General features: G+C 32.5%; 2 protein-coding genes across 2 annotated transcripts; both read left to right on the plus strand.

Moving 5' to 3' along the window:
* Positions 1-1,192: 1,192 nt before the first annotated feature.
* On the plus strand, positions 1,193-12,991 carry LOC124353827 (sodium-coupled monocarboxylate transporter 1-like). Its single transcript, XM_046803848.1, has 6 exons — positions 1,193-1,392; positions 3,120-3,279; positions 5,176-5,241; positions 6,110-6,161; positions 11,359-11,428; positions 12,852-12,991. Exons 1-5 carry the CDS (start codon positions 1,202-1,204, stop codon positions 11,394-11,396), a joined length of 507 nt encoding a protein of 168 aa, XP_046659804.1. The 5' UTR covers positions 1,193-1,201; the 3' UTR covers positions 11,397-11,428; positions 12,852-12,991.
* On the plus strand, positions 12,857-26,540 carry LOC124353826 (sodium-coupled monocarboxylate transporter 1-like). The gene is made up of 8 exons (XM_046803847.1): positions 12,857-13,006; positions 13,202-13,342; positions 16,545-16,653; positions 18,351-18,460; positions 19,925-20,111; positions 20,632-20,718; positions 24,346-24,494; positions 25,412-26,540. Exons 2-8 carry the CDS (start codon positions 13,203-13,205, stop codon positions 25,761-25,763), a joined length of 1,134 nt encoding a protein of 377 aa, XP_046659803.1. The 5' UTR covers positions 12,857-13,006; position 13,202; the 3' UTR covers positions 25,764-26,540.
* The last annotated feature ends 1,374 nt before the right edge of the window (positions 26,541-27,914 follow it).

Genomic DNA, 27,914 nt, shown 5'->3' on the forward strand with positions numbered 1-27,914 from the left:
GTGATACAGATGTAGAAACATGACACCCGGGAAACGTATGTATATGTAGTGGGAATAAATTTTGATTTTATATATATATATATATATATTTATTTATTTATTTATTTTATAATCCAAATTTATTCCCCATATATATATATATATCATTTTTATAAGAAATATATTTAATTCTTTATATATTTGTATATAACTGAGTTACATTTATGCAACGTGATGAAATTAAACTTGTATTATCTTGGAACAGGTCTCTTACGAACTCATAGACTGGTATTTGTAGGACTATGTGACCTGACATTCACTTATGTGACTGAAGGAGCAATTTAAACATAACGGTGTAAAAATGTTTCTTAAGTCAAAAATAATTGGCTTTGGCGTGTCCAAACTTGAACTTGATTGTATTAACTGCTTAAGATTTATTTATATCTGTCATTATGAAACGTTGAGTTTTCTATTTGTTTATACTATTTCGCCTTTTGTGACAGTAAACATTGTTTCTTTGCAACTGTATATTCTTTACGCTTGTGGGATTTGAAGTAAAAAGTTGGTGGAATGTCCAAACTTTGATACTTTGGTGCCATCATTTGCTGCGTCTTCAGCTAATTTATCGATATAAATTAACGTATCTACGTGACCAGGGATCCATTGGAATGTAACATCCTTACCACTTTCAATTACAGTATATCATTAATGTCACCATTACCATTAATGTCACCACGATTTTCTCACCTCTGCATGATTGCAACTTTCTCTTTATTGAATTTTGAGTTTAGCTCTATTTCAGCATCTGACGCTGTTTCAGAATGAAAGAAAGGTGAACTGCAGCTAAACTCAAAACTCCATTGACTCAACCTTTCCTACCATAACTAAGTCATATGAAGAAATCTCGGTTGCTCCACCGTGCTTAGAGAGCGTGTCTATCACATCGTAGTGCACTCAATTGTGTACCTGATGAGACAATGAGACTGCCACTTCACCTGCTTGTAAGTGTCTCTGATGTCGAAACGATGTGGATGTTTCGCTTTGAGCTTCTTCTTCATCGACTTTCTTTGGATCTTTTCAGACGAACATGACTCCAGATTCCAGGAGTCAAGTCTGAGACAGCGTCAGATGCCAAAAGCTGTATCATCCCTTCCTACCATAGCTACGTTATATGTTTATCTCTATCTTTAGCTGGAATTTTCACAGGAAAAACGCCTGTTGAATGGAGGACTTGGAGGAAGGACCGGCCATGTTCGGCCCAGAAGAGTACTTCGTGGTGGCTTTGATGATGCTGCTGTCTCTTGTCATCGGAGTGTATTTTACCTTCTGGTCTCGCCAAGACTCCTACAGCGAGTACATGCTGGGCGGCAGGAAGATGGGAGTGTTCCCTGTCACTATGTCACTAGTAGCCAGGTCAGTATGTCAACAAAACTATTCTATTTGTTCAGAATCTTGTAGAAAAGTTACATTATATGCGAAAATCAGGCAGCCCTAATATGTTTTTTTACATCTTGTTTAACCGTCCGCACAATAACAAACAGTTATAGGATGTTTATGAACATTGTGTGATCGCTTTTGTTTGGACATTTTTTATATTTAATTTAAACTAAAAATTTAAAAAAGAGAACAGTTACGCATATAGGTCAAATTCCATTAGCTACGACCAAATCTTGAACTTTTATATACGGCTATTTGACTCTAAAACAATTCTCTATATTGTTCTAATTATAAAATACTACTAAGAATCAGTTTTAAACCAATATCAGTAGTAATATTCCCGTCATGGTCAGTCAACATCTTATGGCTGTTAAAATAATAGACTTTCAAGAAGTCAGCTGAGTTGGGAACTCCAATCGTGTTCTGTAGAATTATATCTATCCAAATGGTTGAATATTTGTCAGCTCTCTCATCCATTTGCAATCGGAACTTCTAGAATTATAATATGTTACGTGATAAGTAAGCACTATCTGGGAGCTGATCTAGAGGATATTTATCGTTTGTTACCATCAGTGTCTGGCAGCCTGTCGAAGATGTTGCCACAGGCCGGAAGTCTAAGTAACACACAGAAAAATTACTTTCTTATCTTGCTCCAATAATCAATCATAAGGACTGATTTTTTGGTCCTTAGTTTAGAAACAACATTTGAGGATAGAAAGGAGAATTTGACCTGCAGATGAAGGTACATTTAATGGTGTGTGTGTGTGTGTGTGTGTGTGTGTGTGTGTGTGTTTGTGTGTGTGTGTGTGTGTGTGTGTTTGTGTGTGCATGAATCACAATCAATTCGCACACTTTACTTAATGTTGGAACATTAATATAGCTTAAATTGTTTCTCAATATCAGACACTAGGCTATAATAATATGCCACATATAATTCATTATTATTATAAGTCATTCCCCGCTGACGCAATTAGTGCTTTCCACCATAATCGTGGAGCAAATATGATTTTGTGTTCATTTGGTGATCAAATCAAAACAAAATTTCACTTATCCAAATCACAAATAAAAGGTTTCTATGTAGATTACATTATTAAGCAAAACTTTTGTGGAAAAGCCATCACAACATAAAGTCAAGACATATTCTGTGCCTATCACGATTTCAGGTATGTATTTGTTATTTACAGTCCTACACCTAATTTGGTCGAAATCAGTCACCACCAATGCTCACTGCGTCTAAACACAAAAGCACGAACGTGTAATTACTAACACACATGCCTACTTGCACTTTCATCAATTATCGATATTTTGGACTATCACAATTTATTTTACGGAAAATAAAAATCAAATGTGAAATATACTAATGTGTGTGTATGTGTCATTGATAGATTCAATGCTGATTTGAATTTGTCGTACATATATATTCATCACGTGAAATTATATGCGTATATTGTAGTTGTAACAGTTCAGTCCGTAACAGCAATTAACAACTCTAAATAATTGTAATCCAAGTGCAGTCCTTTGAGTTCACTTGGTACTCTAAAACGAAAAATGTGAATAGTTCTTAACTGTATCAACTAAGCATTGCCATTCTTGTATTTCAAACATGTTCAACTGAAAGTAGCTTATAGCACTCAATAAAATTGATCAGGTTTTGTCATATATGTAAAATCTTTAATCTACATTCAAATTGTTGTTTCCCACAGTAACATCTCAGGTATAGCCCTAGTCGGTAACCCAGCAGAGGTCTACTCCTACGGCACCCTCTACAGTGTGGTGATGCTGTCGGATATGGTGGTTCCTATAATAAATATCGCCATGTTCCTGCCTGTCTTCTACAACTTGCAGCTCAACACGCTTTATGAGGTTTATACCACCTATTAAACTTTAATTACAACTAATCTTTTTAACTATGGTTAGTGGTTGTTGTTACTTTCCGGTTTACTCAGTTAAGTTACTATCTTACATGAAAGATTAATGGTTAGATCTAAGTAATTATCAACTAAAAAACTTGAAAACTGATTAATGTATTATATATATATTCTATATATATATATATATATATATATATATATATATATATATATATATATGTTAACATTACAATTATAGTAGCAATTTTATATTACTACGTTAGGTAGACTAATCTAATGCATGGTTTATACTCTTATTGGGGATATTCAAGTTTGATTTTGTTACATTCTCCAAATGCACTCATACAACTTAAATAGAAGCGATAAATTAAATAATACGTTTAAGATGAAGTAAAAAGGGATTTAATTTGAAATTTCTTTTGCAGCAAATGCTTTGCTTAGCAGTAATCACTGTTTTGACGTGTAGTTTATCTTATAAATCTTTAAATTAAAAAAAAACTTATAAAATATATTAAACTAAATATATTAAAACAGTGGATTAATAAAGATCGTATTACATAATAAGTTGCAAGGGCGCAAGCTATCTATCACCTAATTCATTGATGATCTTTGTTTCTCTTCACAAAGGTCGGCATCTTGATGTAGTCCATCCTTCATAAATGGCATCTAGCAATTTGACATAGACGAGACATTTTTAAATATCCACCGCTAAAATATAAATCCGCAAAGGTCCTGTCTCTTTGCGTCAAGCTCAAGTTGACGTGGACCACCATGGAGTAACATTTATCTCGATGGCTAATCGTCGTAAGTTATTCTTAAATTAGTGATAGAAGGATGTAGTTCTGTATCGGGACAATATATCAAATTGAAAAAATATTTTGAAAAATATTAAACGATTAAAACTAGTTTATAACGTATAACGTAGCTATGTGGGAAGGGTTGATTAATTGTGAATACGAAGTTTTGCTCAAATTCACCTTCATCTTACAGCAGCGTCTGGCACCTGACGTTGTTACGACTTGACTCCGGGAGTCTGGAGTCATGTTCGTCCTGTAGAGACCTAAAAAACTTCGCTGGGATTCCAGGAGTCAGATTGGAGCTAAACTCTACATTGATATAGTGAATTATATCGGACAAAGACCTTTAATATGTTAAAAGAAGTGCAATATGGTAAGAATACTTCTTAAGCCAGGTTGGACTCAAACCTTCTTAAAAAACATATTTTGTTTATTTTGTTCAATATTTTATTCGACTGTTTTGCTGGTCTAATATCTACTCGTATGATGTAATAAATTCATATCTCAACAAACAATCTGAAGGGCCAATAACCAGAACCCATTTGTGTCCAAAAGTAATGTTTTCAAATTTTACATCCTTAAATTTGTGATGACATATTTCCAAGAATCGCTTATAAATATTGAGTGAAATTCGCAGCACAACTAGTCCTGTTTCGCCACATTAATTATTCTGAGGCTTCTAACAAGATCTTCGTTAAGACCCTTATTTATTCAATAGTTACACCTCAGGCTGGGGGAAATTTGGGGAAATGACATAAGCCCACTAAAATGGTGGGCTAGAAGCCTGAAACTGTTGAGCTCGTGGTGAAATTTTAAATGCTTTTACGTTATGATGTTTGTTCATGGTTATCATTATTCATTAATCTTTTTAAATATTCTAAATAATATATCAATTAAATATCAAAAATGTATATAATATATAGACATCTAATGGAAAAAAACAGGCAAGTATAACAATAAAGTCAAATAATTTACTAATATACTAAACTTACATTTTTATACAAATATGATAAGATATCTATTTGATTTCATTCATCCATGCAATTATTTAATGTGTCTTTACAACTTGCAGTTTTTATTTACTGTTTCAGTATTTAGAACTGAGATTCAATCATGATACCAGAGTACTTGGATCCCTCATTTTTACGATTTCTCAGGTAAGTTTGTAACGTTATATTACAATTATTTCATATATTACGTTGATATATATATTATATATATATATATATATATAAATGAATGTTTGTGTGTTTGTCCTTTATGGAATCGCAAAATATTAGACAGACCATTATGAAAATTTGTATGTATACGTATTTTCCCACGAAGAAAGGTTTATAAGCTATGCCCATTGATTTAACTCACCACCAAGCGGGCGCATGCACACTATAAAAGGTTTCAAAGCGCCTGCACACTATAAACTGCAATTACGAGACAGTTACGTATATTACATAGCTAAACACTATTTGAAGTCGCTAAGTTGTTGTCTTTAAGATCCATTTCTGATTGAACTTAAAGTTTGAGTGTTAGATCACTTTATAATAAAGTACATGTACGTGCACAATGTCTATAAACATAAACATATTTTCTTGATCGTTGCAACACAAGACAAACTCTACATCGGCGTTGTAAATATAATTGAATTAAACCAGAAGTTCACATACACGGGAAAAGCGTACGAAAAGCGTGCAAAGCCGCGGGAAACAGCTAGTATTTTATAACATTCAGCAAACTATAAATATATTACCCTATATGTTATCAAAAAAATGTTATAAAGAGCAGGCTCTACTTTTACAGATATTTTTAATTGTGGTATATGATGAAAGGAACATTTTCCGATACAGATGAAATATAGTGAGTAGACATTAAAGGTTAAATGTGAGGAAAACGTTAGCTGAATAAATTAAACAAAGCAAATAATATTACTGTTTAATGCTACATATGTTTGCATGTGACAAATTGGATATATTATTTATGTGTTGAACTCCAATCCATTACACACTATTACATATTGAAATGTGTTTTCAGATAGTGTACATGCCTGCAATAATTTACGTGCCATCTTTAGTTTTCAACCAAGGTAAGTTTGTTATACTCAAAATATAGTAAACTAATTTAATTTACTCATACTATAGTGGCAACGAGTTTCAAATTGTGTTTAAAAATTAAATTTAGAGTTTCGTTACCCACGTTGTGTTGTCATATTTCTTTTAAAAAAATCACTACAATATTGTTTAAAGCATATATAACGTCTTAATAATCCTTTTAGAAAGTGAATATATATTTTTGTGCAATGGCGCAGTGCACGGCGGTTATCGCGAGATAACTAAATAAAGCAATGTCGAGCGTGGCTGCTGCTTGGATGGGTGCCCGCTGAGTGATCTTGTCCTTGCAAGCAGCCCCGCCTGCCCGGCCATTGGTGGTTGTTTGGGTCCCCTTTAAGCCGTTGGTCCTCAGGTTAAGTGTTAGCGGGGGATTCTTAGCCATAACTTCTTCTGGTAAAATAAAACATGTTTACTTTACTTTTACAAAATAAATAAATATACCAGATTTCAGCATGAGTTAAAAGCGCCTTGGTGATTACGTAATTATACTGCAAAATAATAAATAATAATAGCTTAGCTTACACTAAATAGAATCTACAACATATCTTATAATAAAGTTCGATATTTGGTAAATTCTTTCAGCTATCCAACAGAACAGACGTGGGATTCTATGTAATATTATCCAAAAGAAGTGAATAACCTTATTTTAGGAATAAACACTAATATACAATTTTTCATGTATAAGACATTGCGCTCAAGATAATACTCGAGATACTACAGGCAATATCTGTGCTTTATTGAGACAACCAGGTCTTTCCTGGTTATAGCTAATAGTAAAGACACAGCACCAAGATCACTTTTATACTAATAATAATATTTTTTGGAGAAATAATGGCCTTTAATACTAATTTAAAAAAAGCTGGAATAATAAAAAACAAATCTAAGATAAGCAAAACCTTTATATTTACATCGTTTGTAGATATTACGTCATCAAGCGGGAAAGTAGGTCATGGCCAGGCAAGCGAGATAGTTCTGTGCAAGGGAAAATAAGCACGCGACACTAGTGCAAATAAGGAAAAACACTTTGAACGTTCGCAATTTGCAATTTGCTGCTTATAACTTATACAGACTAGCTTTAGTTAACGTTTATTTCAAATCCATTGTTTGATTTCAACATTTGAAGGAAGAGTATAGTAATAATATTGTAATACTGTAATATGTAATATATATATATATATATAAACTTGTTCATTGCTTTACATTATTCCACAACCGCTGTCACCTAAACTTATTAGGTGGTTTAAAAATTGATTTAGGGTTTTGAAAATATAGTTTCATGTTAAATTCATAAATAACTTCTCGGATTAAAAAATTTACGAATTATTTATTCAAAACGTAAGTATATTATGTTTTAAATAAATTTAATTTATTTTAAGTACATATTTTCATTTTTACAAATGTCACTCCCTGATGCTATAAGTCATCATGCACACCCTATAAAAAATTATATATATATATATATATATATATATATATTATATATATATATATATATATATATATATATATCTTTAACTGTTTTTAATTTTGTGCCTAATTAAAAGATTGCCTAAGTGTACTATTTTATATTCCTATAATTTTACTTAGGGTGGCCAAAATTACTTTTCCTGTATTCAGGAAGTTCATTTTAAAGGGCTGTCAACTAAAAAACTTCTTAAACCTAAAACCTTCAAATCGTCAGGGTTACACCATCCCTCAATTTTACAACAAATCACTGAATTGTCCTGAAAGCCTTGTGATCTAGTTTCATCCGTTAGCACATTAACATTTAAGGAAACCACTTCTTGTTTGTTACTGTCGACTTTAGAAAAGTGTTTAGTATTTTTTGTTACTAAATAAATATGGAATGCAATACTTACCAGTAACCTCAGGGAACGTGGTCTAATTGTTTTGATGCCACAGTAAAAGTGTTAATTAAACTCTAAAATGTCATGATTAAAATTTTAAATATTCATCTAGTAACTATGAGTATTTCGTGTGACCTTGTAACGGAAAAATATTTGACGTCAAAGTTTATCTAGTATATAGTTTACTCGTAGTCATATATAGTTATAAAAATGGTTTTGAATAGTTTTACATTATAATAAACTCTTAAATAATTCCAATAAAAAGTAAATGAGTAACATGCATAATCGAAGTAAAACTAACAATAAATTAAATTAAAACAGTCTGATAAAACAATAAATCTGCCAATTGTAAGGTTAGTGAGATCAGCTTGGTGACGCCGGCGATACTTTGCCGATGACAGCAATGCAGGAAAGATTGTTAATTGCGCCGGCAATAACAATTGAAGGCGCAGTAACAATGCGGCCTGGAAGGGATGATATCAACAATAGATGAGTGGAAACAATGGCTGCAATCAATCACCTTAGGTAACATGATAGCAGTATCGGCTCATTTGAAACGCAGAGATAACGTTATCAATCCCTCGCATTCGATATCCGGCCAAGACTGACTCTGATGAAGTTACAAAAACATTATAACACTTTTCTACTTACAGTTATAAAAATATTGTAGAACAGTTCCAGGGCTGTATCCAGGATTTTAATTGGGGGAGGGGTTATATCTAAAATATAACTAAAGTTTATATCATATTTCCAAATATTTTTATAGCAAAAACTTTTCTAATTTAATAATGAAAAGTTTCCAAATTATGACTACCACGATATAGTTTCTAAGTATTTCCATTCATTGGGCGAACTGTCCTCCAACCCCGAACCTCTCCCCCCTCATTATGACCACTGAATCGATCAATATTTCGTATTTCGCAAGTAACTAATATAAGTGTGTTACCCCTAAATATATATGTTTATGATTTATATATTTTTAGTACTTTTTTATTACTTTTCAGGTGGTTTGGGCAACTACCTCCTCTTCAGCCTTTCTGGATGTGCCAAATAGCTCAAACTCTAAAATAACAACTAATTATCATATTATTACGTATTATAGTAAATATATTTAGTAGGATTTATAGCATACTTCCCGGGGAAAATCTTTCAACTTGATCATCCCTAATAATAATATCTCATTTTTAAAACGCTCCTACGAGTATTTATTTATAAAGTTTTTCTTGTTTCTTTTCTCAGTATTATACAACATTAGGTATTTTTACATCTCGGATGATTAATGAATAATTAAACAACTTCATCGTTGAATAATGTTAAAACACACAATACACTTTATAAATTAATAGTAATGTGATTTAATGTAAAATTTTAAAACCATTTAATCAGTCTATTCAAACAGTTCTTAATTTTAACAAAGTTTAAATGTTTAAATTAATTTCCTTTTACTTCAAAGAAAACTTGTTTAAAATCAAAAGCACTGGTGGGTTTTATAAATAATGGTTGTGAATGAATTTTAAAACGTTATTCATTAAAACTCGTGCAAACATAATTAGACAAAGGCAGTTTGCAAACAAGATTTTCAGTTCGCCTAGTCTTAATACCTCTAGTTCTTGAGGTTACAGATCCACGATTATTATTAGTCTCGAATGTTTTTTCAATGCAATAAAAGACTTTATTCTGAACCTCATCGTGTACAGCTTCATATGATCTTCACAAATGATTTTATATAATAGATTCATATGATCTTCACAAATGATTTTATATAATAGATTCATATGATCTTCACAAATGATTTTATATAATAGATTCATATGATCTTCACAAATGATTTTATATAATAGATCATTTACTCTTGTGGAACTCAAAACGTTATTAGCAAAAGCGTAAATATCATAATCGAAAGTTAAATCAAATATGTCTTCATTGCTAAGGTGAAAAATATAGGATTAGGCAGATGGAAGTATATTAAATATAGAATATATTCGAAAGCAATACATGTGTTGGATATGTAAAATGTTGACATTATTTGTTTTCAAAATTATTTCCTTAACGTAAATTTATAGTACTGTAACTCGCACGGGAAAATCAAATTTCCATTAATCTTTGTTTTTAGAACAAGCGTGGCCTTGCACCACCTAGCGAAATTCTGTTCTCCAAAATTTTTAAAATTGCCTACTATGGCTCATACACTCTCACTTTGTGTATAGAGTGAGATTTGGGGGAGTTGTCAAAAAGCCAAAACGGATCTTCAAACCACAAAAAAGCAATCAGAATCAGTGGCAAGTCCAATTACAGAGAATCGTGGTGGGAAGCCTTTGGGGAGTTGGTTGATTTTGTCTTGTCGTTGTATATGTATGAGGTGGTCTTTACTACAGATCAGGGTGCGCCTTTGATACATGGTGGAGATGTTCACCAGTATATTTCACCACTTTAGAATTCAATTCAAATTGACGTTGACTCAATATCTATCACAACAAGTTGGAATCAAATTAATCAACCAATCACTCTGAAGGTGTTAACATTGTAACAAATAATTTTAAAACTCGTTTTAAATTCATTTTTCGTGTCTAAAGCATTTTATGGTGTCTCTGGGATATTTTATGTATGGAAAATGCTTGATCAGTGTGACTTGGACAATATCTATAATTACGATTCCAAGACAATGTACACTATGAAAAATGTTATAAAGGTATTATTATCATTATGTTTGTAAAGTGTGTAGGTATTTGTGTTTGTGTGTGTGTGTGTGTGTGTGTGTGTGTGTGTGTGTGTGTGTGTGTGTGTGTGTGTGTGTGTGTGTGTGTGTGTGTGTGGTGTGTGTGTGTGTGTGTGTGTGTGTGTGTTCATAAAACACAAATTTTTAAGCTATGTTTCTAAACATGGTCAAAATTTTCTGAAAATATATAACTCCTCTTTTTAAAAATCCAAGTATTATGTTTAAATTATAGTAGGCTTATACAATATTTTGTTGAGTTTTTTAAATTTTTGGATACTAATTAGGGTTTTACGCTGTCAGATGTTTAATTTCCGGATATAAAAAAACTATTGTTGGAGATTTTATTTATTTATTTTATTAGATTATTTTTCTAAATTCGAGTGGAACTGATCGCTAAGTATGCGCTATTGCAATTTTTCGCTGTCAAAAAATGCTTAAGTAATGCTTAATAGTCGTGAAGAAATGGAGAATTCAGGCTAGAATTATAAGATCAAGCAAAAATGGCCTGTTATTATTTTGGAATCTACTGCAATATAACAAAAACGATTATTGCAAGGTGCAAAACGAATGATTTTAAATTATGTATTTACTAACTTAGTCCATGTTCAGTTTCAGGTCTGTCAGTCCTTGTTGTGCAGCTTTTCTAATCTGTGCAGTGTGCATCTTCTACACAACATTTGTAAGCTATGCTAACTTTTACCTTTCATTTGCTTATAGACAGTTTCTTTACAATGTTGTTGACATGATTTTTTTGTGACAGACGGTACAAAACATGTTACTATGTATAATTATTCAAAAATGAGTAGGATAACTTGGTTGGTAAAAGTTCAATGACATTCAAATATACTTCACGTCGAGCTGGATACTGTTAAAGTACAAAGAATATAGTTTTTATATAATCAAGTCTTTGCTTATTGTTGTGTTCATCTCTTTGTTTACTACTATAAAGACTTTGAAAACTAATTTCGGATATCTTTCTTCTTTAATTTACTTCTATAATAATTTACTATCAAAATGATCTGAAAATATAAAATTGAGATGTTTCCAGATTCAGTCCAAGTGTGAATTTACGTTTTAATCTGAATCAAATTTTATGGCCTATTTAAAATTTATTCGCTAGTTTATTAGTTCGCGTAGTTGGCATAATTAATTTTGTAAACTAGCATATGAAATAAAGGTTAACTAAAGATGAGGATAAGATTGTTACAGTATATATTTGATATGCAACTAAGTGACTTGCATTTTATCTGATGACATATTACTTAAAGAAATTAGACATTGCACAATATATAATAATACTCAGTTTATCATCATCATACATATACATCATCATCATATACATACAAGGTAAATTTGAAATAACTTACTTTAACCAAGTCTTTGTGTAAGGTATAAGAGCCCGTGAAATACATTTTTTATTGTAAAAATTTATTTCAACCTAAATCCGATTGCAACACCACTTCTGGCAGAAGTCCTCTCAATTATAACAATACATTTCTGTTGCTATTTAAATTTTCTTAATATTAAAATTTAAAAGTAATCTAATTTTAATGATACCTCATCACTAAAATTAAGAAATTAGACTTAGAAATGTTTAGAAAGAACATGTGAAATTATAAATGTTTTAAAAGTAATTTGTGCAATAATCTTCTAAACTTTCGTAAAATCAGACATAAAGTTGGGAAAAGAGGCTTCACATATTTCGGGCCTACATTTTTCAACGACCATCGCCTACACCCATAGAGAACATTTATACGGTTTATTTCAATTAAAACTTATTGTTTGTTGAGGATTAATTTAGTTCAATTATTAGTTCATAAAATCATCGTCTTCGCAGTTCAAATTTCAAATTAGTAATACATTATACAAATCCATTTGTAATGTAATTACGATTTTTTTTGCTATTCAAGCTGTCCAATATTTATTTAACGTCATTTCTGAAAGAAAAACTGTAAATGTTATGCACAACGCTTGTCCATATAGGCTTTCCTATTTATGAATATAATTAGTAATAAAGAATTGTCCTACGACCTTTATAGATCGTTTACTAGAATATATAGTAATTTTATGTGGTGTACATTAAGCATGAAAATTTTGTTCAGGGTGGGCTGAAAGCGGTGCTGTGGACAGACGCTCTCCAGAATCTATTCTCGCTCGCTGCCATCCTCTTTATCGCCTACCTGGGAATCGACCGTCTAGGTGGTTTAGCCAACATCTTCGCCATAAACAAAGAGGGTGGACGGATTGAGTTTTTCAAGTCCGTTAATAGTAATCACTGTTTTAAATGTAATTCAATAATAACAGCTAGGATATTACATGTTACGTTTGATAGCTAAGACAATTTTGAATTTAAACAGAGGTGAATACGCTTTGTTAAACATAAGATATGAATCCAAAAACCATTTCAGATACTCCACTACCGTTTATTACTACTGTTTTCTAATTTTCTCAGCATGGAGCCTTCACCTTTTGTGCGTAATTCGTTCTGGACCCTGACAATTGGAAATTTAGGAAATTGGTTGGCATATTTGGCTATAAATGCTGGTTCCACCCAGAAATGTCTGGCAATGCCTTCTCTTCAGAAGGTAAAACGGTAAGTAGCAGAAACTACATTTTTCCTAGATTAGATTCTTATTAACATTTTCGGACAAGGTATTTGTCTTCCTTTTGTTAAATCATATCAACCTCACCTTCAAATTATATTCTAGCATATTTTCACTCCTCATTCATACCGGATGTCAAAACAATGCGCTACACGTTAATTATCAATATTGTGCAAATTTATTAAAACTATCTTTGACTCTAGTGTGTAGTTTCTACGACAATCAAACTACCACAATCATTGAGTTATTTTCACTCCTCATTCATACCGGATGTCAAAACAATGCGCTACACGTTAATTATCAATATTGCGCAAATTTATTAAAACTATCTTTGACTCTAGTGTGTAGTTTCTACGACAATCAAACTACCACAATCATTGAGTTATTTTCACTCCTCATTCATACCGGATGTCAAAACAATGCGCTACACGTTAATTATCAATATTGCGCAAGTTTATTAAAACTATCTTTGACTCTAGTGTGTAGTTTCTACGACAATCAAACTACCACAATCATTGAGTTATTTTCACTCCTCATTCATACCGGATGTCAAAACAATGCGCTACACGTTAATTATCAATATTGCGCAAATTTATTAAAACTATCTTTGACTCTAGTGTGTAGTTTCTACGACAATCAAACTACCACAATCATTGAGTTATTTTCACTCCTCATTCATACCGGATGTCAAAACAATGCGCTACACGTTAATTATCAATATTGTGCAAATTTATTAAAACTATCTTTGACTCTAGTGTGTAGTTTCTACGACAATCAAACTACCACAATCATTGAGTTATTTTCACTCCTCATTCATACCGGATGTCAAAACAATGCGCTACACGTTAATTATCAATATTGTGCAAATTTATTAAAACTATCTTTGACTCTAGTGTGTAGTTTCTACGACAATCAAACTACCACAATCATTGAGTTAGTTAGAGTAATATAATAATGTTTACTTCAATTTGGGTATTCTATAAATAGTTACCAATTATAAAAAGTACCATTTCATTATGAACAGATTTTCTGAATAATAATTTGTGAATAATGTTTTATGATTAATTTATTTTACTAAACAATTTCTTTTTTAGTTTTCTGGTTCGAATATTTACTGACTGGAATTTAAAATGTAACAAACAGCAAAGTTTTCTTCTAAATCAATACAATGGGAATCAACCTGTTTGAAAATTAATATTATTCTCTAATATAAATATAGATTCGATATAAATATAAATTATAGATTCGATTTATTTGTTTTTATGTTTAAAACCTATAAACTACTTTTGACTATTCTTTACTTTTGTGTTTTGGTTGAAACAATCTTCATTTTTTTCTTCGCCTACGATATTTCGATATTAAAGAAAGAACTTCTGGAGAACCCTGAAATTGGGGGAGAGTAACCTCATTTAAGCGTTATTAAGCATTCCGCTTTCAGTGACATGACTGTCAAGCAGATAAAGATATTCAGAAAAGCAGGGAAGAGTGGCACAAAATACAGGCTGAATTGGGGACGCCCAGTTGACTGATGTTTTACATTTATCTTATGCTGTATAATTGACTTATGTTCTACATCAGTTTACTGATGTTTTACATGTATCTTATGCTGTATAGTTGACTGATGTTCTACATCAGTTGACTGATGTTTTACATTTATCTTATGCTGTATAATTGACTTATGTTCTACATCAGTTTACTGATGTTTTACATGTATCTTATGCTGTATAGTTGACTGATGTTCTACATCAGTTTACTGATGTTTTACATTTATCTTATGCTGTATAGTTGACTGATGTTCTACATCAGTTTACTGATGTTTTACATTTATCTTATGCTGTATAGTTGACTGATGTTCTACATCAGTTTACTGATGTTTTACATTTATCTTATGCTGTATAGTTGACTGATGTTCTACATCAGTTTACTGATGTTTTACATTTATCTTATGCTGTATAGTTGACTGATGTTCTACATCAGTTTACTGATGTTTTACATTTATCTTATGCTGTATAGTTGACTGATGTTCTACATCAGTTTACTGATGTTTTACATTTATCTTATGCTGTATAGTTGACTGATGTTCTACATCAGTTTACTGATGTTTTACATTTATCTTATGCTGTATAGTTGACTGATGTTCTACATCAGTTTACTGATGTTTTACATTTATCTTATGCTGTATAGTTGACTGATGTTCTACATCAGTTTACTGATGTTTTACATTTATCTTATGCTGTATAGTTGACTGATGTTCTACATCAGTTTACTGATGTTTTACATTTATCTTATGCTGTATAGTTGACTGATGTTCTACATCAGTTTACTGATGTTTTACATTTATCTTATGCTGTATAGTTGACTGATGTTCTACATCAGTTTACTGATGTTTTACATTTATCTTATGCTGTATAGTTGACTGATGTTCTACATCAGTTTACTGATGTTTTACATTTATCTTATGCTGTATAGTTGACTGATGTTCTACATCAGTTTACTGATGTTTTACATTTATCTTATGCTGTATAGTTGACTGATGTTCTACATCAGTTCACTGATGTTTTACATTTATCTTATGCTGTATAGTTGACTGATGTTCTACATCAGTTCACTGATGTTTTTCAACGGCTAGAGATTGGGCTACTATTTTCAACCGCCATTCTGTAATTTAAGCATTCTAATCTCAATGTAAAATAATTTTGTCCTGTTACCTTTACACATCATATTAACCCGTATATTCTTTGGTTTTATACCTCTACTACTTGTTAATTCGTTTAATTTAAAACACATATTTAGTGACCTATTAACATCTATACATTTACCAAGTAATACTAGTAGGAATATTCTGATTAATCTAAAGTTACAGGATTTTATCATGTTGTACTTGAAGTTTAAAAGTACATCACATTTCAATTTCGTAAACTATTTCCCCATTCGATGTAATGTGAGTTTTTAGAAGTCTCCTGATTTCATTCGCCCAACCTCTATCTGAAGAATTTAATATTTTTGTGATGTTCTCCTGGTCCAATTTATAATCTCTTTCTCTGTCATATTAGGTTACGAGTGATATGCTTTGCTGACGCTCAGCCTATAAGAGTAATACTAAATTTAAGTAACATGTTTGTTATTTGGCATTTTATTAATCTTACAACAGATGTTTAGCGCTTTTTGAAACTATTCATTCTTTTTTTCCAGTGCTATGTGGTGGTCTGCCATAGGAATTACCTTTGTTCACGGTTCGACCGTCCTCATGGGGATGGTACTTTACGCCAGATACCATGGCTGTGACCCTTTTGCGACTGGAGTACGTTGTTAAGTATAAGCTTCATAACCTATTAGTTTAAAGGGGTCCTTGCAGTGTCTGATAGTTGAGTGGTTAGCGTCTCAACTTATTACCCAAGAAATCCTGGTTCGAATCCAGATTAGGCCATAGCATTTTTGCACGCTTAAGATAATTATCTGAATCTTACCAAAACAATTTTAAAACAAGCGGTTCTACAGCTTAGATCATTGTCATAAAAATGTAATGATTCTCAATGGATCTGTCTATATATTAAAAAAACCAAATTTTTGAATATTCGATAAGTTCACAGTAATTAGAAGCTTATGATTCAGAACTATAATATACTTGTTATCACACTATGCTAAATTACCAATTTTAAATAGCTATTCGCCGATAAATCTTCGGATGGCAAGGAAATGTACGAAATATTAGAGATGGTGAACGTAATGATTTTCAAACTTTAACATTCCTCCATTCTGTCGTGAAGGATTTTAAAACTCAACTACATTATCACCGTCACACAAAAATTGAAAAATTTCAAAAATTCATTTGAACTCTTTAATGCAGAACCAATTTTTATTGGTACAATCTGCGTACACATTCATGGAAATATTTCATTCGTCACAAATTTGTCATTATGTTAACAGTTGGCTTTGTATAAAAAGAGGAAGTTGTAACTTAAAAATTAAAAATCTTCAGCTTTTTTAAAGCTCCCCAATTATCAATTAATATTAAAGTTCAGCTTTAGTATTTCTCTTGACTTTATCAAATCCAATATTTAAATAAACGCATTTAAGTTACCAGTTTATATGGTTTATTCCGTTTTTTTTAATTTAGGAGTGCTTAAAGCTTCAATTTGGGGTTCTCATTGTTCTTGCAGTTTGCCGATAACTGTATGTAATCTGTTCTGAACTGCCATGTTAATCAACAAGATTGCAGTTTATGGAGAAATCAGTCAATAATTCTGCAGTATAATAATGTGTAATGCACTCAAAATGCTCCTGAAACTAAGCAAAACATAGGTATTGTTTTGTAAACATAGAACCTCTTTGTTTTTATTCTATGGGGAAAGCAGTAGGATCAACAAAATTACAAATGCATAGTGCAGAATTTAATCTTGCTGATAGATTCTAAGCTGACTTTTAACACGTTATCAGAATTGTTTCAAAAACTAGGAGGAGCTTGGTTTATGCAGAATCGCACTACGATATACTTTTATATTTTACAAATTTGCATCATTTAAAGACCCTAAGGTCTTTTTACACCTTTAAATTGTATAATGAGTTATATTTTGTTAGAATATTGGTGGAGCTTCATTTTAAAAATTATTATCTCTATTTATTTATTTTTTATTCCTCGCTCATATATCAGGTACTTTTATTCATAAAATGGCATTGCCTACTTTGTTTGATTCAATATAAAATTGTTAATGAACTGTCCCATTAGTCCAGTACAATCCATGACACTGCTATTTATTTTTCCCGATTTATGAAGTCTGTTTTAGTTGTAAACCACCTGTGTTCTTCACATAAGAAATATATTGGTGGTTTGTCTTTTATAATAATTGTCTGTACACTGTTTAACACCTCAGGTGTGATTAATTACTTCTCCAAATAGTTTTTACGTAGTGAGTATCGCCATATCTTTAATAAAACATAAGCATTGCGTTCTCCCCTAATCCTTTAATCTAGTTAACAACTATAATATTCCGACTGCAGGAAATAAAGAAGACGGGACAAATGCTGCCACTCTTTGTGACCGAAGTCACCAGCAACTACCCTGGACTGGCGGGTCTCTTCGTGTCGGGTGTCCTTAGTGCAGCGCTTAGGTAAGTAACAAATTTGTGTTCTTGTCTTATTTTATTTATTGATTTAAAGTTGTATCCCTGATGAACTGGTGCTCTGATCAAACAAAGTCATTGAGTTTGTGAATACATCTCTATCTATGTATCACGATTACGTCGTCAATTCCTGCCGGAGGTTCACGCTCTCTGCATGGATGTTCTACAAGTAGTGACACTATAGTGTTTTTTTTTTTACTATGGCCTCTGGTCAGACGTAGGTTGTTGGGCAACGAATGCAGATGTATTGTGACCTGTATTCAAAAGTTAAGTTTTAATAATTAGTGTTGTGTTAAGTTTTTCTATTAGGTGCATGTTTTAGAGTTTGTGAAGTTGACACACAACATGGTGATAGTGATTCCTGACACAGGCGTGTCACAATGCTCTGGTATGATTTTTTATTTTAACTTAGTTTGTAATTTGGTTGTAAACAAAATGTGTTAGGTTAGTTATCTTAGTCAACCTGAAGAAGAGATCAGATTGTAGATCTCGAAATGTAGTGTTGCTGATTATTTCTTTCACTTTATGATGGCAAATGTCCGGAAAATCCTGTTTCCTTCACAATCCTTCCATCGTCAAAAATAAACTTTAAACAAATAACTATCGTGTTTCCGCAAATTTGCTATAGATCCTTTGAGGTTAAAAATGGATCTTACCCAATTTTGTGCAAGAGGTTAGTGTAGATAGCCTTAATTCAGAAGGGTTTGTGAACACATATGAGGCCTAGGAAGGGAACCACCAGAGTAAATATACATGGCCAAATAAATCTCAAGGAACAAAATCAGTTAGTTATCTACCGCTAATCTGAATTAAAAATGTATATGGGTGTTCTATGAAACAAACCATCCACCAAAAATATTTGATGAGGATCTTTGAGGAAGTTGAGTCGCATGAATAAAATAATTCTGCAAATTAATCCTGTAGGCGCAATGAAACCGTAGATTTCATCCTAGACTGATCTGGATATTTCTTATATGAGAAGGTTCACGATATGTATTGCGTGCCATTAAAGCCATGATAGCAAAACTCAGAAGTCATAAATGCTGTCAATTCTTCACGCCGAGGACCAAACCCAGGTTAACCCTGTATATAACAGACTTAGTCTATTATAACCGTTATATCCAGCTGTTATCAGTTCACTATACGACTTCCAAGCAATTTCGTATAAATTCGTACGCATATAATATAAATGTGTATTAATTATGGGATAATTTTAGACCATGGAGCCAGAAAGGTTTTCTCGTGTAAAATACCCAGTAAGTCATATAAGTGCATGGGTTTAGTTAAATCAAATTTAGGATAGATTTTAAATCATGTGAACGTTATGATATGTGAAATTTTAATAGAATTTGAAAAAATAAGCGTATACTGTAGTATATGCATTCTATAAGGATTCTAAAACTGTCTTAGCGTAATGGATTTTAGTTATGACGAAGCTCTTTTCTTCTGCAGTTCCATGTCTTCGTCAATAAACACAATGGCCGGTACTTTGTATGAAGACATTGTGGAGTTTATCTACCGAGGGAAGAAGCAATCAGAAGCTAAACAGTCCTTCATTATGAAAGTCATCACGCTACTCCTGGGCCTCCTCTGTGTCCTTCTGGTGCTTCTGGTGGAGAAGACCGACAGCATATTTCAGGTGGGTAGGTGTGGGAGACTATTGAAGACTGTTGGAACAATTGGAATAAATGTTAAAATAGTACCTCGTTTTTTGAAGTCGGTAAAAACAAAATTTTCTTCTGTAAAGGAGTAAATTTACGTTTCACTAATATTAGTTTGTAAAACGACTGCACGTAAAAAAGAGATGATAATCATCATTATAAACTTAAAAATACACAGCCGACTAATGCTGACGTTATTTTTACCACAAATGAGCTATCTATTTAATACTGCTTACATTAAAAAGTAAAAGATACGGAAAAGGATTACAAGCAACGCTATTTTAATAACAATACAAAACTGATAAACCCTAATCATCAACATAATATTTATATGCTCTCATGATTATCTTTGTTTACCATTGTTTTTAAGAATAAGGTAAGTTATCCACCGTATACTTATATAACAGAGGATTCACTGTGTTTCATCAAAACTGCACATTTAAACTTGGCTTTTACCTATATGCATGCTGTGTTGTGTAACCGAAACCTTTGTGTTAGATGGGGATGAGCCTAGCCGGGATCACCAACGGAGCTTTGATGACGCTGTTCGTCCTGGGTCTATTCATCCCTAGAGCAAACTCAAAGGTAAGTATTTTCAACTCAAACAATAAAACTTTAATGAAACAAAGAGTTGAGATCCGGCTTGAACTGCATAAGTGCACAACATAGGCTTTCCTAAAATCGATAGATTAAGAAATTATTTATTTAATTATGCTCACTCAGTCGTAACTGAAGTAACATAATGATCAGCCTGTCATGATTTTAAAAGTTCTGTTTAATGTAACATAATTTAATTAATAACTATTAAAATAAATCAGCGTTAGAATAATTTTAGGCGTAGACTTTGTTATAGGGAGTGCCAATGGCCGCGTGGTCTAAGACATTAATTGGTCATTGAGTCTGAGTTAGAGATAGCGCAGGTTCGAATCCTGTCTGTAACCGTTGCACTTTTTATCAGTACCATCGACCTTGTACTGTATCGACTCTCCCCCTTATTCTGTTTGATAAGATCCTCGCACAGGCTAGTGGGCTATGAGAACGGACAGAATAAGGCTTAAAAGGGGATCGGTCTTTTTTGTAAAATAAAGGATAACTTTATTATTCTCGCTCTTTGAAAAGAGCAATACCATTATTAGTTTTATTGACATAATTTGACACAAAACTACTTGGCACACATAGGCAAAGGTTACTTCAGATCCAAACAGTTAATTTTGATTTCGTTATAAAATCTACAACACGTTCCGTTTTGAACTTTTGAACATACTGACATAACGAACCCATCAACAGAGTACAATTTGTAAGACTCAAACCTACACGAACAAATGTTCGGAAACTGTCACATATATATGACAATTAACAAAACGTTTCAAGGTTTCATGGCGTTTGTAAAAATTGTATCTTAACTCTTCAAAACGTGGACTAAAGATATTTTTTTATCAACAATTTCAAACTTCTTCCATAAGTTCAGTTATTTACATCGTGAGGTTTTAAGTTCAAAGTTTTAAAAAAGAATAATTTTATCTCAATTATTAAGCATTGTAGAGGAACTCATATTCTTTAAACAGTGTTTCTTACGAGATTTTTTTAAATCTCGTTTCAAATTCCGGCAGCAAAAGGTTTCACTGCGCCATCTGGAAAGAATTCCTTAAACTATGAGATTAGCGATGAACAGTATGGGTTATGGAATAATAAAATTGAGGAAACTAGGGATTCTGATCAAGAATCTCAGGATCTCGAGACACAGTGCGCAGATCAAATCATCTAGAGAAATCATGTACAGACGTGTTTTACTGTCAACCTTGAGAGATAACGGCTAACGATAAGTTTCACTGCTGTTGAGTTGAACAATACGTCGACTTGTGTCCTGCATGCAGTGTTCCTTCAGATAATGTTGACTTTTTTACCTCAGAACAATAGACAATCCGTTCTAGTTATGCACTTACACTTTATGATCGATTGTGTACGTTGCCAACATTTACAGGCTTTTTAGTTTTGTTTTGATTTTAAATCTTATGTTGGAACTTGATAACAATTAAATATAATACAGCTACAACCCTTCTTGATGGCAACACAAGTTTCAGCGATTACAGTTGGCTTTGTTTTATACAATATTTATACATGTACTCTCCACATGAACGATGAAAAATTCTATAATTGCTCCACATTACTATTCTTAAAACCATCTCAAAGAGTGTATAAAGCCAAAATAATACAAAATGAAGTGATTGTTTTTCAAAACGGAAATTAATTGAAGGTGCCATTATGCATTAATCTATAACTAGATATTTAGCTGAAATCAGGCCAACTTGGCTCCAGTATTAATACTATAAAAAATAGAGTAAAACAATAACTAACTGGAAAATTTACACTACCTCACTACACAACTATATCTCATAGAAATCCCAGCCAGTGAAATTAGGAGATAAAAAACGCCATTGTGGCCCAGAGAAGCCCCGTAAGACCTACTCATTCTCTTCTTTTACAGCAAATACCCTCTATCGTATTTTTGTAGAAGTTCCAAACCACCATAATGTTAGATGTACCGATATTTCTTCCAGCTCCAACACCCACTAAACTTCTCTTTTGCCTGTAATGTGTTGAGCAGAGCGCCTACGTACAAAAAGTAGTGTTACATTTTGGAAATATATAATGATAGACAATCTCTTAAACTATGCTACTACCTTAAATGCTTCATCGTCAATAATGGCTTTGAAAAGAGAGCTTTGTTGTGTGAACAATAAAGATTGATTGAATGGGCAAAGTGACCTCAGGTAATGGTACGCACGAGCACAGTCGCCGCGCCGTTTGGTACTAATCGCCGTTTTTACAGCAGGACGTGAGTTATGGGTAACGCCGCGCCACTACCCGATCATTCATCGGCGATTCCGACAGTACCGATTATCCGGTGGTCCAATCTCACTCATAAACCCTGTTTTTTTTTACATTTGTCAATTGGCACAAAATAACTTCACTGGTGTATAGCATTATTTTTAATTTCAATTAAAATTCAAGCAGACAATATTATGATTAATTTTCGTAATGTACTTTATAATCTTAAGAAGTTTTATTGTCCTTACACAAGGTTATAATTATGTTATGCAAGCTTACATTTATATTAAAATAATAATAAGACTACTTGTGTTGATTTTTGAAACGAAACTGAGCTATATCTCCAACTATTATCATCAACTCCAGTATTATAAAACAAAAATATGCTTTGATACCACTAGGAACTAATTTTGATCATAATTTTTGATCTTATCAATTTTGTTTTTGTTATTTTTAAGAGAGTTTTTCAACAACAGTCGCATTTTAATTAAATATACTTCAGGTTTTTTTGGGGAAATGGTCCAAAGAAACTTTTTTTAAACTTGTATTTCCTCTCCAAAATCCCTGAACCAAACCGAATCGAACCCGTTGTCTCTCAGTTAGAGAGCGTAGCCTTATCCCTACGTAACAGCGATGATCTGCAACTTAGCTAATCGATGCAATTCGTATATGCTAACAATTATTTCTTTTCATTACTGAATATCGTATTAGATACTCTTGTATAAGGTTCAAACACTCAAACTTTATTTTTAAAGATCTTTATTGTTCAACAGAGAGCAGTTCGTTTTCTCTCAGTACTGAGTAGAAAGACCTTTGCATACGAGTACCAATAAGTAACTTATATACGTATTGTAAATTACATTGTTCTCCAAATGTTAACACTACTGAAGAACACGAAGACATTCCAACCCTCTTAATACGACTCTGTCACCCTACCACAAAAGGTGGATGGACCTTACATATGAATATGTGGTAAAATGCCACCAGAGCTGCAGGGACTGCATGTGATCAGGTAATCTCCCAAGTATGAGAGATGAGTTGTGTGTATTTAATGGATGCCAGCGCCTGTCCTATCCTTCCTTTACTAAAAATGACCTTGCTGACCTTTTTGCTTTATGGTGCTGCAAAGTAAAGAACTTTGTAGAAGGTGAAGTGTAGGTGTTACAAAATGGTTACAGTGATTATAGGGAGCGAAACGGCAAAGCTACAAACAGTTTTGTTCTAGGCTATTGATCTTTTCCTCACAATACCCTCCCTTTACTCCAAAAGACTTAATTTCCTTAGAAGAAATAATCATGTTAACTTGCTCATAGATAAGTAATACAAATGTTCCTTTATATGCCTAAATATTCAGAACCTAAAAATGTTGAGACACCTGTACAGGGAGCAATAGCCGGGGCCCTCAGCAGCTTGGCGGTGATGTCCTGGCTTGTCGGCAGGACTCAGTACTTCTTCGCTACTGGAGAACTCAAGTATCCTAGCAAACACACCAGTGTCGATCTCTGCCCATTCAACTACACTGGAGACCTTGAGTACGTATAGATTAACAGGCATACTTTTAATAAACTTTAGATCTCATCCTGCCTGGACTGGACAGTTTTCATCAGTAACGTTAATTATTCGTACTTCGTCAATTCCTTTCCTCTTACTCTGTTATATTCTCCATGCGTATCTATAGCCTTCAAATGGGCAAATGAAGATTAAATATGGAACCGCTTCCTTTTTATTCAAAAATAATAACCAAGAATGTTACGGTTCAATATAATTTTATTTAAAATAAGCTGTACAAAAACCTACCACGGTGCCTCTTCTTCAGTTTAATATCATGTGTGATGTAACTGGGGAGTGGTTTATCTTCTATTCGATATAAATTTATTCTTAGAAATTTGAATAATTAAAGCACGTTCAGAGATTTCATTAATTTTGCTTACAAGAAGAGCTAGATTAAACATTATTAACTGAATTTCTATTTTTAGACCTAGTATTGCACGATAGCCAACAAGGGTACGGGATTGTGGGATATCCTAAAACAAATATTTTATTGAGTATGGGAGAGCATCTTGGTTAAATACTAGTACCGTGTAGTGTAAATTTGTACTAAATTTCCGTTGTTCTATAATTAGTTATGTGTTTTACAAAAGACAAAAGAGGAACTCTAGTATGACCACGATGTATAAACTACCTAAAATTTTAGTTTATACATTGCTGGGCTTGGCCTGCCTAACAGAAATTGCGAATTATATACCGTTTTAGCAGGCACTTGTATACAAACTAACAATATTCTTTAAGTGTGGACAGCCTGTCTAACGTTTAAATGTTTATCAAGACTCGGGTTTATTCTTTTATCTCGCTTACTAACACGTATTCGAGACCAAATATTTTAAGAATGGTCTCAAAATTAAAAATGTAATAAATATCCATCTTTAACAAAATTGTATGTCTGTTTTAGGGTTATGTCGCGACTTGAGACTTACAGAGGATACGGCACGCCTGTGGTAGCAGACCCTAGCGTTGCACTAATCTACCGACTATCCTACATGCACTACACTCTGCTGGGTAGTCTGGTCGGGGTTGTGGTAGGGGTCCTGGTCTCCTTAGCTACCACACCACCACCAATCAGCGCCCGGGACCGCCACCTCTTCTCGCCCGTAGTCCAGCGCTTCCTGCCCCGCGCCAGACCGAAGTCCAACTCAGTCAGATTTGCAGAGGAGGAATTCAAATTAGTTAATGTCGCTGGAGAAGTGACAACCGAAGAGAAGAACGATGTACCGCCGAAAGAAGACATTCAAAAACCTGAGTGAGGTTGAACCACTTGTGTACAAACAAACAATAGTACATACAAGAACAATTTAATCTTATATTGTCTATAAATGAGTATTGACATCTTCAACAAGTCCATAGTAACAAATTTATCAACAAGTGTACTAATCTATTATTAGAAACAAAAATATATAAAACTCACATAAAAACAGAAAAATAAACACAAAAGAGCTTACTGAAAAAAAATAAAAATACAAAGTCATAAAAACATGAAAAAAGAATAATACAATGAAACCTAGGATATTACTCAACATAATATTATTTAAGGAGCATAACACGATATTAAATATATATTTATAAATAAATAAATTAAACGACTGTCATAAATTAAATTCATAATTCGTAATTACTTATACATTGCTTACAATAAAATCAAAAGTTATCGAATCATGCATAAACTGGAATGAATATATTTTAATACTACTTAATATAAAACATTATTTTGTCATGATAATAATAATCTAGTCCTTACAGGATAATTGTTTTTCTACGTAGTTACTAACAATGTTTTGTAAGAGCTAAAATATTTAATATCTCATCTAGATTAAATCATATTTTTGTTTTGGATTATAGTGTTAATTTGTTCTCTTCAAATTAATGAAAACTTGTACAAATTTTATGTACGTACTGTTATTATTATTTATAAAATAATGTAAAGTTGTTGTAATAAGTCCTTAAACTAGTAATATTTTGTTATTTCCTTGATATTTAATCGTTGAAATATAAATGCCATCTTGGTATAAAAATAGCACGATGAATCAAATGTTTATTCATTGATAGTTTCCTAGAAGTATTAAAACGGTACAGTTTCAATGCAATGGCATTAGATATCGAATAAAAATGTAAATGTGTGTTGTTTATATTAATTTAATTTGTAGGAGTTGACGTTTTAATAGTTATAAACTTATAGCCATAGTCGCTTTACTTCAAATTCATAAGTTTTTTCTAACCTCTAAATAAAGTTTGCCTGTGCTAACATATATTTAACATGGGATAGATCCTAAACTACATAAATGAGAACTTAAAAATATGTGAAGTTTAACGTTATTCTTGTGTATGGAGTAAACCCAAGGTTGTGTCTAATGCACTCCTTCCTTCGCCGTCACAGTCTTAAATATTTATATTAATTTATTACGACTCCTCTTAAAATGAAACTGTGAACCACCTTGTGGATGTATACCGTAAAGTATGCACCACCTGTGGGTAGAAACATTATTTTAGTTTTCTTTGTTCACTGGGGTTTACCAGATATAAGTGACACATCGGTTTTTGCCGCACACAGTGTAGATATAACGGGAAGATATAGGCTAACCAGTTAGTAGTGAATGAACCGTTCTTTTGGTGAAGAACCATACTCGATATATGAGACTCCAAAATGCAATACCTATGTGGTCAACGAGAAAAGTCTGAAACATTGAAATAGACTTCAACTAAAAGAAGTAGCAAAATTTACTGCCCACGGTAAGAATTCAACTTGCGACAAGAGACCATTAAAATTTCACATTTTGTATGTCGTAGCTATGTAAACTTTAGTCCATAAATGTATTCTAGAAATGAAATAATTACAGTGAGCTCCTTTCAAAGAGAAAAAATATCACCTAACGCATAAGTGTACTTTAGATTATAAGGTTGTAGGGACCCGGACGAAGCTAATCGCATCAGCTGACAGAGATAAAAATAGATCGATAAAAAGTGTGTTATTAATCAAACAATATCCCTTATCATGTTTAAGAGGAGTGACTAACTGCTTTGATAAACGTAGAAAACAAATAAATAATTTGGAGACTTTAGCCCTAGTGCCTACTCCATCCGTGCACTCATGACATCGTATTCGAACTCTCCTTATCTTATCTACATTATTTATCTTTCTCTTACACACCATTTCATGGAAAACATAACGCATATTAATAAAACTATGTGCATTTGATATTAAAAACTTCTGGTATTTTCAAATAGTACTTTATTTTCATATTGGTTGCTTTTACGTATGTATACATTGCAAAACTTCACCGTGAATTAATTTCATTATTTATTCACTCTCAAGAAAGGAATTTATATTAATTATTTTACTTAAATTTTTTGACACCAATGCTCATAAATGTCAAATCCGCTGTCGGAGCCAACGAGGCTCG

The sequence above is a fragment of the Homalodisca vitripennis genome, chromosome 2 (assembly GCF_021130785.1).
Source record: "Homalodisca vitripennis isolate AUS2020 chromosome 2, UT_GWSS_2.1, whole genome shotgun sequence".
NCBI classification, from domain to species: domain Eukaryota; kingdom Metazoa; phylum Arthropoda; class Insecta; order Hemiptera; family Cicadellidae; genus Homalodisca; species Homalodisca vitripennis.